At 46.9% G+C, this 16,476-nt stretch overlaps 1 protein-coding gene across 4 annotated transcripts in view; it reads right to left on the reverse strand.

Moving 5' to 3' along the window:
- Positions 1–16,476, reverse strand: part of ABR (ABR activator of RhoGEF and GTPase) — a 1,286,060-nt gene that overhangs the window by 8,937 nt on the left and 1,260,647 nt on the right. For all 4 annotated transcript variants that reach the window (XM_086955070.1, XM_086955071.1, XM_086955072.1 and 1 more), the window contains 2 exons: positions 4,823–4,928; positions 2,569–2,716 (listed from right to left, as the gene is read on the reverse strand). In XM_086955070.1, coding sequence (XP_086811196.1) covers positions 2,569–2,716; positions 4,823–4,928 — 254 coding nt within the window. The remainder of the gene's footprint in view (positions 1–2,568; positions 2,717–4,822; positions 4,929–16,476) is intronic.

A 16,476-nucleotide genomic window follows, 5' to 3' on the forward strand; every position in this document is an offset into this window, starting at 1 on the left:
GCAAAACCAGAAAACCACTGAAGCACGGAACACCCACAGGAAGGCCCTGAAGGAATACCACCAGCGCATCAGGGACACAAACGGACTTTCATGAAGGACAAAATCCAAGCCAACACAACCAACGCTAAGGAACTATTCAGCGTCATACAGCAGCTCACTAAGCCACCCAGTGAAGTCACACAGAGAAGCCATGGACGTTACACTCTTCCTGCAACTCTGCGACAAGCTCAGCCCATACTTCCACCTCAAGATCAAGGACCTCTACGACAACTTCAGCAAAATAACGCAGGACATCACCCACCCCCCCACCGCGGCCGACCAGCCAACGATCTTGACCTGGAAACCCGCTACCATCTAACACATTATCTAACACATCACCGCGACCATGCATAAAACCCACTCAGGAGCCCCCACGGACCCCTACCCCCGCACATATTTCACAGGGCCGCTGCCATCGCACCCCAACTGGAACGGTGGTCAACGCCTCCTTCACGTCCAGCATCTTCCCAGACAACTCTGGAAGAGGGTGGAGGTTAAACCCCTCCTCAAGAAGCCCACAGCCGACCTGACGGACCTGAAATACTACCGGCCCATCTCCCTTCTCCCTTTCATAGCCAAAGTCACAGAGAGACTCGTGAACATTCAGCTGACCACCTTCATCGAAGAGAACTCCATCCTAGACGCCTCTCAGTCCAGATTCCGCAAAAACCAACGCACCGAGACCGCTCTCCTTGCCGCCAGACGACATCGTCTGCTACTAGACCAGGGACACATTATGGCCCTCATCCTTCTTGACCTCTCTGTTTCCTTCGACACCGTTTTCCATCGCACCCTTGCAGATAGACTTCACGACGCCGGGATACAAGGAGCCACCCTTGACTGGATCCAATCTTTTCTCTCTGGCGGAACCCAGAGGATCAGACTCCCGCCCTTCCTCTATGAACCAACCAACATCACCTTTGGAGTGCCCTAGGGTTCATCACTTAGCCCCACGCTCTTCAACATCTACATGGCCCCCTTCGCTGCCATCGTCAGACAGCATGAGCTCAGCATAATATCCTACGCAGATGACACCCAACTCATCCTCTCACTCACAAAGAACCCTGCAGAAACCAGACTCTGCTTCCAGGAGGGCATGAAGAACGTGGCAACCTGGATGGACGACAGCTGCTTCAAGCTCAACTCAGAAAAGACAGAGGTCCTCGTCCTCAGACCATGCAACTACGTCTGGGACAACACCTGGTGGCCCGCCGCCCTAGGGAACCCACCCACCCCTACAGACCACGCACGCAACCTCAGCATCATCCTCGACTCCTCTCTTGCAATAAACTGCCTGGTCAACGCTGTTGCTTCCTCTAGCTTCAACTGCCTGTGCATCCTCCGCAAGACCTTCAAATGGATCCTCCCTGACTGCAGAAAGACCGTCACCCACACGCTCATAACCAGCAGACTGGACTACGGCAATGCCCTATACGCCTGAATCAACAGATTTCTCCTACACAGACTCCAGACGATCCAAAATGCCTCTGCCAGACTCACCCTCGAGACCCTACGCCACAAACACATGACCCAACACCTTCGAGACCTCCACTGGCTCCCTGTCGAGAAGAGGGTCACCTTCAAACTCCTCACCCATGTCTACAAAGCCCTCAACAACATCGGACCCAAATACCTCAATGAGAGACTAATTTCCACATATCCAAGAGGAATCTCCGCTTCGCCAACCTCTCCCAGGTAGAGGCTCCCCGCATCCACAGAACCAGAACAGGAGGGAGAGCTTTCTCCTACATCGCAGCCAGGACCTGGAATGAGCGCTCGCAAACCCTGCACACCTTCAGGAAGGACCTCAAGACCTGGCTCTTCAACTGATCCGGAGCTCCCCGCCTACCCCGCTCCTTGAGACCCTCACGGGTGAGTTGCGCGCTTTATAAGCCCCTGATTGATTAATTAATTGAATGAACAATAAAAGCTCCCATTTCAATAAAATGCCCATGGCTAAGATCATAGTTCAATAAATAAGATCTTACTTTCAATAAACTACCCCTCAAGAAAGATGCAGCCTGCATTCTAGTGTCCAAGTTCTGATGTTTACACGTTCTAAACCGTGTTAACCAACTTTTGGGCGAGGAGATCTTCAGCGTTCAAGAAACCCCTTTAAACTAGAGCACCTTCATTAAAAAATAGTTTCAATTGCCTTAAAAACCTCAAAACACTTCACTAAATCATAGAGACATCACTGCTTAGTTTGAACGTCTTCTGGAGAGATTCTTCTTCGAGTAGTTACCAGCAGAGGGTACTAGAGACCATTGTATGTGAAATAACAGCAATGAAAACTAGGACAGGCAAGATAGTCAAGAAAAGAAACTCCCCAACTCCTTGCGTGTGTGACGAAAAGGACCAGCTCTTAATGAACTAAGAATTAGACGCGCCAACTCACAGAGTGGCACTTTGTGTCATACAATCACTCACAAGGTAAAATAATTTTCACAGTTGGCAGGTGTTAAGTATCTTCCAGATGAAGATATGTGCGCAGTTACTGCCCGTTACCCCTTCCCAAAATGGCCTTACCTGTGCCATGACGTCGTGTGACCAGATGTCTGACGCAAGGCTCATGGGCGTTTTGGTCTCTACTTCAGATGGCCTCAATAATGTTGGGCCAAAGACTGTGGCCAGATTGTGGAGTGACATTTTGTTGATTGGTTCCTTTTCTGCGACCCTGCAGTAATGAAATTGGAACACGAAATGAAACATTGAAACAGGGAGAAGGAAAAACATGGTGACTCAGAGTGGGATGTGATGAGCGAAGGAAAATAGAGAGAAGAGAGGGAAGAATGGATTTGGGATTTAAACTTAGAAAAATATTGTGTGTAAGAAAGAGGGATGCTGCAAAGGGAAAAGGGAAAGAGAGAGAGCACAGTGTGAGGTAAAACCAGGAAAGAGAGTAAAACGACTACCAAGCCAAAAGATCTGTGACTAGTTGTGCCTTTTCTAGTTGGATGGCGTACAGTGCAACATCCCTTTTCCTGTACCTAAAGTATGGACCCCTCCTTTGAAGATAGGACTGCAACACAGAACACATTTTTGAAAGCATGGTACCATGAGGTAAGTCTGTTAACTCAGAGAAGTTTCCCTTTGAGCACGTGAATAGGAGCGAAAACAGGTATTTAGTCATGGTGAGCATTATGGAAACCATCCCGCACTGGCAAGGAAACATTTTAAGGTGAGTACCAATTTCATTTTGATGTCTCTGAAAAATGTATTTCGTAATTGATTTAAAAATATATACAGAACTCAATAAAAAGGACAGAACTTTAGAAAAAACTCCAAAGCCCTGTTGGGTCCTTGGAGGTCTATCAGTGAACACCACAATGAACATCATATTCTGGATCCATCAGATGACATTTCTGAAGCAGAGCAGCTGTGGGCTTTGTTAGATGTTTCTGATGGTGAAGAATTCCTTAGTCTGGGCATCGTCTCTGGATTGCCAGTCCCTACTGGAGGCGTAGGCTCCTTGCGTCATCTTCAGAAGAGGAAGGGGGGTCGTGTATAATCACTCTTGACCAAGATATCCTTCTAGACCCCACTATCCACCGATAGCTCCTGGAGTCCAGCCAGCACATTATCCTTTCCTCCTGGACAGCTCTGGGCTTTGTTCTTGCAGTGCCGCAGCCAGTAGGGCCATAGGCAGCAAAGACGAGGCAATACAAGAAGGGCAGTCAGTTCAGTATAAAAACAGTGGAAAAGATCTGCACAACAATTATACTGTCAGGAAAAAACCCCAATGAATATTCAGAGGTGCTCGCCCTGCGGAGTGGAAACAAAACATAAGAAAGACAGCAGTCTTGGAGTGGCACATTGTGCGAACCACCTTGCACTGGCAATGAGGATAAAAAAGGCAGAGCCCAATTTTATTTTAAGGCCACTGAAACACATTTTTTTATTTACTTCAAAAAACTTTCCTGGGGTTATGCCAGGCAATGTGGAAGAGATTTAAAGAGCATACACGCCTGAGGAGGACTCAGGGATGATGTGGTGTTTAGAGCAGTGATACAAAAAAAACACTTTTGAAGGAATGATCTATTAAAGGATTTAAAGCACACCAAAGAAAAACAGCCCTTAGACTTTGAATCGTAACTCTCTGCCATACACTCTTTGGGCTGGCACTTTCAGGCCCCGGATATACTGCCCAGGCTCCCATCAGCACCAATGGCAACTGGTTGGAGGATGGATGCTCCTCAAGTTGGCTGATGTTATCCAGTGAATCATCCTCCAATGAAAGGTGGCGGATTTTCCCTCCGAGACCAAGCCCTCAGTCACTAAATCCACAGGGCCCCTTCAGTAGCCTGGCCCCTTGTTCACTCTCACGCCAGTGCACGACTGTCATCCAGTCACACGGTCAAGCCACCGCAGATACCAAGTGCAGAACTCATCACTAAGCCGTGGAATCAGAGGCAAATACGACCTGCACTGAGCTGCCATGGAGCAAAGATTGGACATACATATTGAGAGGCACTGCCAGTGAGCTAGAGTCAATGGCAAACAGACGATCCCGGAGTCACAGGGTAGCCATCATGACCAGTCGCGTGTGGGAAAGAAACTATCTATCGATCAGCTCTACTTGGAACTCCACTAGCAGGAGGCGTGCTGATGCGATCAGACACACCAACCTGGGGTACAGCACACAGAGCACACACTTAAAGAATGACAACATGCAAGACCAGTGCACTCCAAGGTCTGGGCAACACAAGCCTGATGAGGAAGACTCACAAAGGATGATGGGATACAGTGAGCTGCACTCAGTCACAACAGCACTCATGTTTACCTTTTTAAGTGGTCCAAGAGGAAGAGGAAGGTGATGAGGTTGGGGTCAGGCAGGGAGCGGAGAAGGTGCATCATACAGTTTTCTCTGGCAGCAGGATCCGAAAGTGCTATAGAGAAAAACATACAGTGTTGTAAGACATGGTATCACTTAACAGGGAGCACAGAAGACATCTGCTACATCCACACGAGGCTGAGGCTGCAGAGCACGTGTGCACTGCACGAGACAAGCCTGATGAGAATACAATGACACACATTGGCCAGTAAACACACTTACCATAGCTGAAATAGCGTGCGTACGTCGACACACACAGCTCTAAAGAAAGAAGCAATGCATGAGCTCCTGGCAGAGAATACACATCTGCTATTGTAATGCACGCAGTGTGTAAGGTTTCTATTCAAACAGCAGCTTTTAGTAGGACATTTAGTCCTTAAATCATACTGGAGTCCGGAAGTCATCTCTGACGGAAGGCAGTTCAGCACCTCACGTGCACAATGGATCCTCCTGTTATAGAGTTTGTTCCTGCTATGACATACAAGCAGTTTACTAGCAGGGAGTAAGGAAAGAATTCATACACGAAGTACAGCTGAGGACCTTGCTACCGAGCACAGGGGATCGCTTGCTATAGGCATGGGCCGCTTCCGGTGCTGGCAATGAGTACATCTTCCGCTACGTCATAGGTAGCTTATGAAGCATATTTTGCTGGATATTGACATAAGACACATTTACATATTTATAATCTGATTAGAGCTTATTTGAATAGTCAGAGGTTATCATAAAACTATGGCATGAATCCGGCCCTCATGGACCTTTATGAAACACCTCCAAAGGAGACATATGACAAATGTAATATAACGAATTAACAAGGTGTTCCATCATGTACATTAAAAAAAAACACAGATAAAGTGACATGACTGTTCCAAATCAAAATGTCTAAAAACACCAATATTCGCCACTTGTGGTCCTCTACATAAACCCTATGGCACTTTTTTTAGGTTTTTATTTTGGAAATATAAGGTCCCTCTTACTGGGGTTCTTTTTTCAGTAAATTGTTTCGTTTTTCCCCCTATGCGACTGTTGCAGAGTCTGCACTACCGAACCCTAATTTTCTTTGTTTTTTCAGTGACCAAGTCTTACTGTAGTTTTAGCGCAAAGAACATCAATTGTTGGATGCATGGACCATGCATCCTACCCCAGTCTTTGCGGCTTGGGCTGGAGGTAGGGCCTGACCATAGATCCATAGGGGTTTGGCACAAGGACTGCCTTGCATCCACACCTTGCAGCTAACTAACTACACAAGCGACCAGCCTCTGCGATGCAAGCCCTGTGGCCAGGAATTACAGTCAATTGCTGCTTCATAGTTCAGGCCCCGCACCTTACTACGAGCCTGATGATGCAATTGTTTTTAATAATCAAATTTCATGAACTCGTGAATTCTGAAAAATAGCCCCTGTTTTCGAACACAAAGTGGTGATAGTGTGGTAGGAATTATTTTTCTTCAAAAGTTGCCTCATTTTCATGCTCTTTATCACCTAATCAAAGCTGTGGAAAAAATTAAAATGTGACTGACAACATTTCAAAATGTTGTGTCTACCAAGTCAACTGACTAAGTTTGCAATTAAATTAAGTCAAGTCCATCTGATACCATGTTCAAATGCACTTATTTCCAAAACTGCTAAATGGATTTTGACCAAACCCTGTCTCACTGGCGTTCTCATTTCAAGTTTGTTGTAAATGCATACAGCCGTGTTTTTTTTTTACTATAACGGGCAGCAACATTTCCCACTGGTGTTAAAATAGAAAATGCATTGCGTATGATAACCACCTCCTTGCATTTAGGTCCCCTTGTAGAGGGAATGCATGCAAGTTGGCATGTCTGATCATAACCGATTATGCTGAAGGGGAGACCCACTTTTATGCAGATTCACCAAATGGTGGCAAACTTATCATTAAATAAGTTACTCATCTTTGGTAATGTTCTTTCTGATGGATACTCTACCTAACTCTACTGAAATAATAGGCCATGTTCACATATCAGTAAACGCTGATGTCTCATCAATGGTGAATCATAAGCCAGTTGATGCCGCTTCAGGTTTCAGATTGCTCGTACTGATGGCTGTGGATAGTAGCACGGCTCTGTGGGCGAAAACTAGGGTGCCAAGCCCATTCATGCAGTTTTCAGTAAGGATACCTATGGACAAATCAGTAGCACCATCACTCCCCACCTCGGTACTTGTTAACAGGAAAGGACTGGCATGACAGCTGAAGACAGCAGTGGTCTTTCATTCCCTTGTACCATCCCTTTTAGGAGCGGGACCCATTAGAAGCACATGTTGGTTTCTATAATGAAACTTGATCCACACTGCACAGGAAGAGGCTACCTTCTCAAGGTTGCTTTTCTCTGAAGTTCGAACAAGAAAACAAGTTACTTACCTGTAACATTGGTTCCCCAGTATTGGTAACTGTCATAGATTCCCATGCTTTGTATCATTCCCCCGTCGTCGGAATGGGAGTCTCGTTAACAAAAATAACATAACAGTAGATACAAAAGAGAAAGAAAAAGGCCTAGGCCTCACTTCCTTTTGTAGCATATCCGCCTCTTTTTGTAAAAGAGAGCAAACTAAGCATCAGCCAATCAGAAGAGCCTCTCCCCATAGAACCCTCCTGAAGGAACCTCAGAGCCTCAGATTTTCGTAGCCGTTGTGTAACAGTAACCACATCTGCTGAAGGCTGAGCTTTCCTCGGGGAGGAGGGTGGGCGCATGGGAATCTATGAAAGTTACCAATACTGGGGAACCAAAGTTACAGGTAAGTAACTTGTTTTCTTGCCCCAGTATTGGAACTTTCATAGATTCCCATGCTTTATATCAGAGTAGCTAGCAGTAAACCATAAAGCACATTTTGTGGCACAATCCTGTATATATGTATATGAATATCTCAGTATATATACTTTCATAAGAGAATAAGAAATTATACATAGGATAAACCATTAGTACCAACATTAGAAACAAAATGTGCAGAAAAGGATGGAGAGATAGTATGGAAAGCTCACCAATTAGTGGAAGAGGTTCCTGAGGACTGCTTGGCCCACAGCTGTGTCTTCCTGCGCCAAGTACTCCAAGCAGTAATGCTTCATAAAGGTGTGCACGCTGCTCCAAGTCGCAGCTCTACAAATGTCTCTGATGTGTACTCCCGCGAAGAGAGCTGTAGATGAAGCAACGAATCTTGTGGTGTGTGCTCTGATCCTGCTGTTCAGCGGTTTACCTGCTGCTGAGTGGCAATAAAGAATAGCACTGGAAATCCATCTTGCAATACTTTGCTTTGACAAAGGAAGTCCCTTGCGCGGACCACCAAATGCTATGAATAATTGTGAAGACCTCCTAATCCCTTTGGTGCGATCCAAATAAAATCTTAAGCACTGCTGCACATCCAGAGAATGGAGTGACCTCTCCGCTGGAGTGGAAGGGTGAGGAAAGAAAGATTTGAGAATCACAGGTTCGTTTAAGTGAATGTCCGAAGGCACTTTAGGTATGAACTTTGGATTAGTTCTTAAGATCACTGTATTCCTTTTGAACTGGAGAAAAGGTTCCTGTATTGTGAGAGCCTGCAATTTCCCAATGCGTCTCGCCAATGTGAGGGCAAGAATGAGAGCCAATTTCCATGAAAGAAATTTCATGTCCGTCCGATGTATTGGTTCAAAGGGATCTTTCATGATTTGATGGAGAACCAAATTCAAATGCCAAGTGGGAGGCGGAGGCCTCACTGGGGGAAAGACTCGGAATAAGCCTTTGAGAAATGTTTAATTATCCTTGAAGACCACAGAGAAGGTCCAGACGCAGAACGTTTGTAGCGAGAGATCGCTGCCAAATGAACCTTTATGGATGAATGAGCCAGTCCTGTCTTAGCCAAAGACAAAAGATAAGGCAGAAGTTGATGAGGTTGAGAAGAAAAAGGGTCAATACCTTCCTTCCTGCACCAAATGCAAAATCTCTTCCATTTGAAACGGTAAGTCTTATTCGTGGAAGGAGCTCTAGCCTGGGAGAGAACCTCTCTTATTTCATTGGAAATGGGAAGGTTCATGGATTCTCGCTGCTCAGGAGCCATTCCGTCAGGTGCAATGAATCTGGATCTGGGTGCCAAACCTGACCGTGGGACATCGTGAGAAGGTCCGGAATCGTCCGCAAAGGAAAAGGAGGGACGAGCGACAGAAGACAGAGTTCCGTGAACCAGAACTGTCTCAGCCAGGCGGAGGCTATCAAGATCATTTTGCATGGTTCCACCTTGATCTTCCTGTTCAGCCTCGGGATCATTGGGGGAAATGCGTATAAAAATGCTCTTGACCAAGCTATCAAAAGTGCATTCCCTAATGACCCTCGATGGTGAAGCCTGCTTGCGTAAGACCCGCATTTCTTGTTGAACGGGGCGGCAAACAGATCTATTGAAGGTCTGCCCCACTGTTGGAAAATCTCGTCCAGAACCACTTGGTTCAGTTTCCATTCGTGACTGACTGAGGATAGCCTGCTTAGTCTGTCGGCATTTTCGTTTAGGAAACCTAGTAGATGTTCCGCCTGTAGCGATATCCGGTGAATAATTGCCCATTCTCAGATTTCCTGAGCTTCCTGAGACAATGGAAGAGATCTGGTCCCCCCTTCCTTGTTTATGTAATGCATGGCCGTGGTGTTGTCCGTTCGGATGAGAACCTCCGAACCACGCAGTCGAGGGAGAAATGCTTGAAGAGCCAGCTTGATCGCCCTGAGCTCTAGGAGGTTGATGTGAAGAAGACGGTGCTGAGGTGACCAATGCCCGCTGACATGAAGATCCTGAAGGACTGCACCTCAGCCGTCCAATGACGCATCCGTTGTCACCACCTGAGGAGATGGATTGCTTACGAAGGATAGACCTTGGGAAAGCTTTTCCTGCTTCGTCCACCACAAGGCAGCTTTTTTTCATTGCCGAGGTGATTGTGACCTTGTCGTCGAATGAACCGTGAAATTGCTTCCACTGTTTGTCTAGTTGCTCTTGAAGAGGTCGCACTCTTAGTCTGCAGTGAGGAATTAGATGGATGCATGAGGAGATCACTCCTAGAAGGGATTTGCAACGGCGTACTGAAAGATGCCTTCTTTTTCTCAAGAACATTGCCATGGTTTGCAGTTTTCCCTGCCTTTCTAAGGATGGGAAAGCCTTGTTGAAATTCGAGTCCAAGATGGCCTCCAAGAAGCTTGCAGTCCTAGATGGAACCAGAGATGATTTCTCCTTGCTGAGAGTCAGGCCCAAATTTTGAAATAGGTTTGTACATGCGTTGACTGCTTCCTTCGCAGTCCCCCTGGACAAGGCCTTTAGCAGTCATCCAGGTAAGGGAAGACCTGAAAGTGATTTTTCCGCAGAAAAGCTGTCACCAGTGCCAGCACCTTGGTGAAGATTCTTGGGGCCGAGCGAAGTCCGAAGGGTAAAACCTTGAATTGAAAGTGGCTCTTAGCTACTGTAAACCGTAGAAACCGTCTGTGTACTGGGTGAATGGGTATGTGAAAATACGCATCTTCGAGATCGAACGTGGCCATGAAATCCCCTGGATTGATGAGACGCAGTATGTCTTGAAGCAAGACCATCCGGAAGGATGGGGCAATCAGATAGGTGTTGAGCTCCCTGAGATCTAAAATAGGGTGCCATTTCTCCAGCGTCTTTTTTACCAAGAAGAACCTGGAATAGAAACCCTCCCCTCTATGAGATGAGTGGACCAGCTCCACAGCTCCTTACAGGAGCATCTCATGAACCTCGAGCTGCAGGAGACGCAGATGTTTTGATGGAATGGCAGCAGAGGGCTTGGGTGGTGGGATTTGTGTGAATTCCAAAGTATGGCCCTTTCGAATGATGTTTAGCACCCAACGGTCTGATGTTATCTTGGTCCAGTTCTGAAGGTATTGAGATACCCTGCCTCCTACCGATAACATTGTGGACGTGGGCACAGAAGGAAGAGCCAGGATGCCGCTATTGCCTTTTTTGGACGTATCACGTCCCTGGCGATTCTGTTTCCCTCTATTATTTGATCTTGAGAAATTCGAGGTTTGACCTCTTTTCTGATGATAAGGCTGGCGATATTGTTGTGATCCTGATCCATATGAGGAGTACCGCTGCTGCTGGTGTGAGCCTCTGTACGTGGTACTCTTGCCTCTGGCACCTTTGAACTGAGCCTTTCGGTATTGAAGTGTACCCAAAGACCTAGCAGTCTCGGTATCCTTCTTAATGTCTTGGAGAGTGTCCTCGATATGCTTTCAAAACAACGCCTCTCCATCAAAAGGCAGGTCCAAGATCTTATTCTGGATTTCCGGCCTGAACCAAGTTGCCCTGAGCCATCCTTGGCGACGAAGAACCACTGCCCCAGCTAGTGATCGAAAAAGCTGTTGTGGCGATGTCCATGGCACAACCTATTATCTCCATACCTTCTTAATGTCTTGGAGAGTGTCATCGATATGCTTTCAAAACAACGCCTCTCCATCGAAAGGCAGGTACAAGATCTTATTCTGGATTTCCGGCCTGAACCAAGTTGCCCTGAGCCATCCTTGGCGACGAAGAACCGCTGCCCCAGCTAGTGATCGAAAAAGCTGTTGTGGCGATGTCCATGGCACAATCGAATATCTCCATCGATGTTGCCTCCCCTTCCTGGAAAATTTTTCTCGCGTCACCTTTTGCTTCCTGGGGCAGTTGATCTAAATAAGGCGAAATGTCACACCATAATTGGCATTCATACCTACCCAATATCGCCAAAGCATTTGCTGCCCGCACCAGAAGACTAGCCATTGAGGAGAATCTCTTCCCAGCGTTATCTAGTCTCCTGCCTTCCTTATCAGGAGGAGTAGTCAAAGGAGCTGACGGGTTGCGGGACTTCCTCTGTGCAACCTGCAAAATCACCGAGCCTGGTTTTCGGTGCCCAGTCAAAGACGCCGGACCATCCTCGAGCGCTTTATATTTCTTTTCCAGGTGCGGTAAGACCGGGACCACAATAAACGGGTTCTTCATAGCCTTAAGGCCTTCCTCCCAAACGTGTTGGACAATAGGGATAGATTTAGTAACCTTCTTATATGGCTCTTTAAAGTCATATAGAAAACACTCAGTGGCCACAGACGGCATTGGTAGCTGGAACCTGCTAGATGCCCTCTCCATCAACTTATGGAACCCCCGATATCCACCAGAGAGGAGTCCATAGGGTCTAGACATGGTGACGCCGGGTCCTGGATCACATACTCGTCCCAGTCTAAGCCCTGATTTGGCCTGCCATCAAGGTTCCGATCCTCATCCGAGGAATCATCCTGAATGTCTAGTGGCATTGAAGGTATTTGTGGAACCGGAGTTTGCGGCTGAGACACCACCTGAGTCAGCAACTCTGGAGAGGTCATCACCGGGGTCGTAGGGACAGGCAAGGCTTGAGTAGTCGGAATAGCAGCAGGCTGAGAACACCTTGATTTGTAATCCTGCAGCATGTTATGGAGATCTTGCAAGAGAGAAGTTGGAACAGATACCATCTTTTGGCTCTTTTGGCTGAGAACAATGCTGATATGCACATTCCTACAGATACTCTCCTTCTGAATCTGTCTCCTGACATTTCACTAGCAGTTGGGATGGACTGTGTGCATACCCAAACGATTCCTGATCCTCATAATCTGAATCCTCATCATCCTCCTCTAACAACAAAGCGGGAGGCAAGGGGGTAACCCTCCTTGGAGACGTCATGTCTGGAGTAATCCTTCTCATAGAAATAGTAATTCTCTCAGTCGACGACAGTATCCTCGACGATGGAGCTGTTACAGGTAACCCTGCTGCCGTCGGTGTCGTTGACGGAATAGACACCGTCGTCGAACGAACTGTGGACGACGAGATGGGCGTCGTGGACGACGAGACCGTCGACACTCCTGCTGTCGTCATTGTCAGTGTTGTCGTCGTCGAAACAGTCGTCAAAGATACCGTCGTCGTCACCACCATCGATGAAATCTTCGTCGACGCCGTCATCGTTGTTCCCGTCGACATCCTCGTCGACGTAGCTGTCACCACTGTCGACGATCCCGTCGACGCCGACCGTACCGTCGATGAGCCAACCTTGGGTTTCACTGCTTTAGTCGACGGATCCTTCTGCTGCGTCGTCGACGACTTGGAACTCTTGTCTGACTTCTCAGAAGACTGAGAAGATGGCTTTTTGAAGGCTGGAGCAGTCTTCATACCAGTAGATGGTGTAGATAGTCCCTCCCTCTCCTTTACACCGCGGTGAGGAGATTCGACCGGACCCTGGCCTCAGACAATCTGGGGGTCTTTTTTGAGGCCTTAACTGGATGCTCCACAGAAGGTGAAGGGGAAGCCCTACCCCTTTTGACTGACCTTCTTGAAGATGTGGCTGAAGAAGACTCCTCACTGTCGCTGGAGACTGTGTCTTTTCTGGACTTCAGCTTCTGGAGCCAGGTGAGGAGCCGACCCTCACGGTCCCAGGTAGAAAAGGTGCGGCAAATTTTGCAGTCCGCAGCCTTATGATCCGGGTACAGGAAATATATACAATCTTTATGTCTGTCCTCAACAAATAACCTTTTCTTGCCACAGGTGGAACATGGCTTGAAAAGGGTTTTCTTCTTTTCCTTATCAGACATCCTGGAAGGGACAGCCAACAATTCTGAAGAGAAAACCTGAAGAAAAAACCTAAAAAGAGTAGAGATTGAGCAGAGCTCAAAGGAGACTCCCTAAGCACAACGTGCAGTAGAAAATCTGAGGCTCTGAGGTTCCATCAGGAGGGTTCTATGGGGTGAGGCTCTTCTGATTGGCTGATGCTTAGTTTGGTCTCTTTTACAAAAAGAGGCAGATATGCTACAAAAGGAAGTGAGGCCTAGGCCTTTTTCTTTCTCTTTTGTATCTACTGCTATGTTATTTTGTTACCGAGACTCCCATTCCAACGACGGGGAATGATACAAAGCATGGGAATCTATGAAAGTTCCAATACTGGGGCAACGTATGCTCCTGAAACTTTTTTTTAGAGAGGTTCTTCTTGCAGGCCTACTGTGAATACCCTAATGCAGCACTGTTTCTACCATGCACCAGACTTTCTGCACACCTGAGGTACGTGCACTGAGAGATATGAAGTGGTGTATGCCCGAGAGCAATTACAGACCTAGTCTGCTGTAGGAAAGTAGGATCTGGTTCTTATGGTTACCCCCACTTTTTGCTTGATGTGATTCTGAATTTGATTATTCTGTGATCCTGCTAATCAGGACCACAGTCTATATGCTTTCTCCTTAAATTGTTATAGTAAGTACTCAGGTACATCCCAGATTGGATAATGGGGTACCCTTATGAATCCCTAGTATATAGTACTTAGGGACCCAGGGCAAAGGCACGCCAGAGGTCTCCCAGAGCTGAAGCATGTATTATGCCACCCATGAGAGACCATTCAAAATGGAACTACAGGCCTGCCATTGCAGTGTAAGTTGGTGTATACACCACTTACTAAAGATATAGGTTTACTATATCTTGGGTCGCTGCACTTAAAACCGATAAGTCACCCCTACAGCAGGCCTTTGCATTCCAGAAGGCAGGGTGCTTGGTTCGAAGTGCAATTTCAGTCTTTGTCTTTAGCGGGCGGACACAGCTTTTTCTGTTTGTTAACCTCTGAATACCACTAAGGGGCATTGTATTCAGGCTGCTCTGATTAATGCTCGCTCATTGGTCAAACATGCCCAGGATATTTGGGATCTTCTCTCAGATGAGCACCTCAACTTATAATTTATAACCGAGACATGGCTCAATGAGTTTTGCAACCCAGCCATTTAATTAGCCATTCCGAGGGGGTACAAAATCTCCAGGGCAGATCGCAAAGTGGGTATAGGCGGAGGCATAGCTGTGGTGTTTAGAGACATGTGGACTTTCCACCGTGGCGAGACTTCTGGAATTGGGGATGGAGAGGCACTTGATTTCTCCATCATTATCTGACCTCATTTTACTCTGGGAGGCACTTTGGTCTATAGGCCCCCCGGGAACATTTTTGAAAGCCCTAGATAAGGTGATTCTCAAATGTTTTACTTCTTGGGGACTTCAATATCCATTTGGACTGTGCGGAGGCGAGTGATACTAGGGAGCTTTGTGAAACATTGAGCCTTGCTCAGCTATCCCAATGGATTAGCTCACCATCGCACCAGGGAGGGCACATCTTAGACCCGGTTTGCTCCAATTTTCCTCTATGCATTAAAGAGCCTCTTCAAGTAACTTGGTCAGATCATTTTATAATCCAATTTTCGTGGACTATTCAGATGTCCAACTAAGCAAGTAGGCACCGTCAGAGCAGACCATCTCACAGAATTGATCCTTCTGCCTTGAGTTTGGTTTTGTCAGATTCTTGGCCTCCCATTTCCATAGATCTGGGTGGAACTCTGGAGAGCTTCATGAGTTGGATCTCGTAGGCGGTGGAATATTTATCCCCGCCCTTTTCCGAAACTCCCCCTCTAAATCTTGGTTTTCTAGTGATCTCAAAGAGCAGAAGCAGTATTGCAAAAAACTGGAAAGATGTTGGAGATTGGCCTATTGCCCCCTTGCCAAAATAGTACTTTAGAAGGCCCAGAAAGCTTATTATGCCTCCATTAGTCTGGCCAAAAGCCGATATTATGCGGAACGCATCTCCCAGTCCAAAAACAACGCCAAATAAATATTTTCAATTGTACAGAGCTTCGTTGCCCTCTGTGCTGAGTATATCACCCTTCCTACCTCAGACACATGGTGTGAGAAACGTTTGAGGTTCTTTATTAAAGAGATTCAGATAATACAGGCCAGCTTCGGGTCTGGTACCACAGGTCAGGTAGGATTCTCCCTCCCGACTATTTCCAGATCCAGCTCATCTACATCCAGCTTATTTCCCTCTTTGACAGAATTCTCGTTTATCACTCCTCAAGATTCACTGACTATCCTTAAATCGCTGAAATCAGGCTTCCCGGCGGACCCTTGTTTGGCCATGTTGTTAGTCGCCGTTGCAGAAGTTGTTAATCCCGAGGTTAATACCCTCATTAACATGTCTCTTCAGACTGCCACTGTTCCACTGGAGTGGAAGCAGGCCAAACATCTTCCTCTACTTAAAAAGCCATCCCTGGACCCTTCCATCCCGGCTAGCTTCCGCCCCATCTCCTTTCTTCCAGCCGTAGCAAAACTGTGTGAGAAAGCGGTTTATAAATTACTTGCCAATTTTGTTGAAACATCCAGCTTGCTTCATCCGACCCAATCAGGGTTCAGGGCCACATACAGTACTGAGACGGCACTGGTGGAAATCTCAGAAGCAATTAGAGAGTATTTGGATGCTGGTGGCAGAATGGCACTGATTTCATTAGACCTCTCGGCCACCTTTGACACAGTGCCACACTCTGACCTTTTAGCCCACCTCGCTAGTGTCAGTGTTTCAGGTCTAGCGTGGAATTGGCTTAAATCATTCCTAGAAGATAAATCGCAGTAAGTATGGCTACCGCCTTCCTCCTCGGCTCCTCAACAGGGGACTACTGGAGTGCTGCAGGGCTCCACCCTGAGCCCTCTTCTTTTCAACATTTATGTCACCTTTTTTTTTTTTTTTTGGAAACCTTTATTGTGCATAAACAGCAAACAAATACGGGCCTACAACCACCTGGCCGGCCGCGAAACTGTAAGCACTGT

The sequence above is a fragment of the Lissotriton vulgaris genome, chromosome 2_1 (genome assembly GCF_964263255.1).
Source record: "Lissotriton vulgaris chromosome 2_1, aLisVul1.2, whole genome shotgun sequence".
NCBI classification, from domain to species: Eukaryota; Metazoa; Chordata; class Amphibia; order Caudata; family Salamandridae; genus Lissotriton; species Lissotriton vulgaris.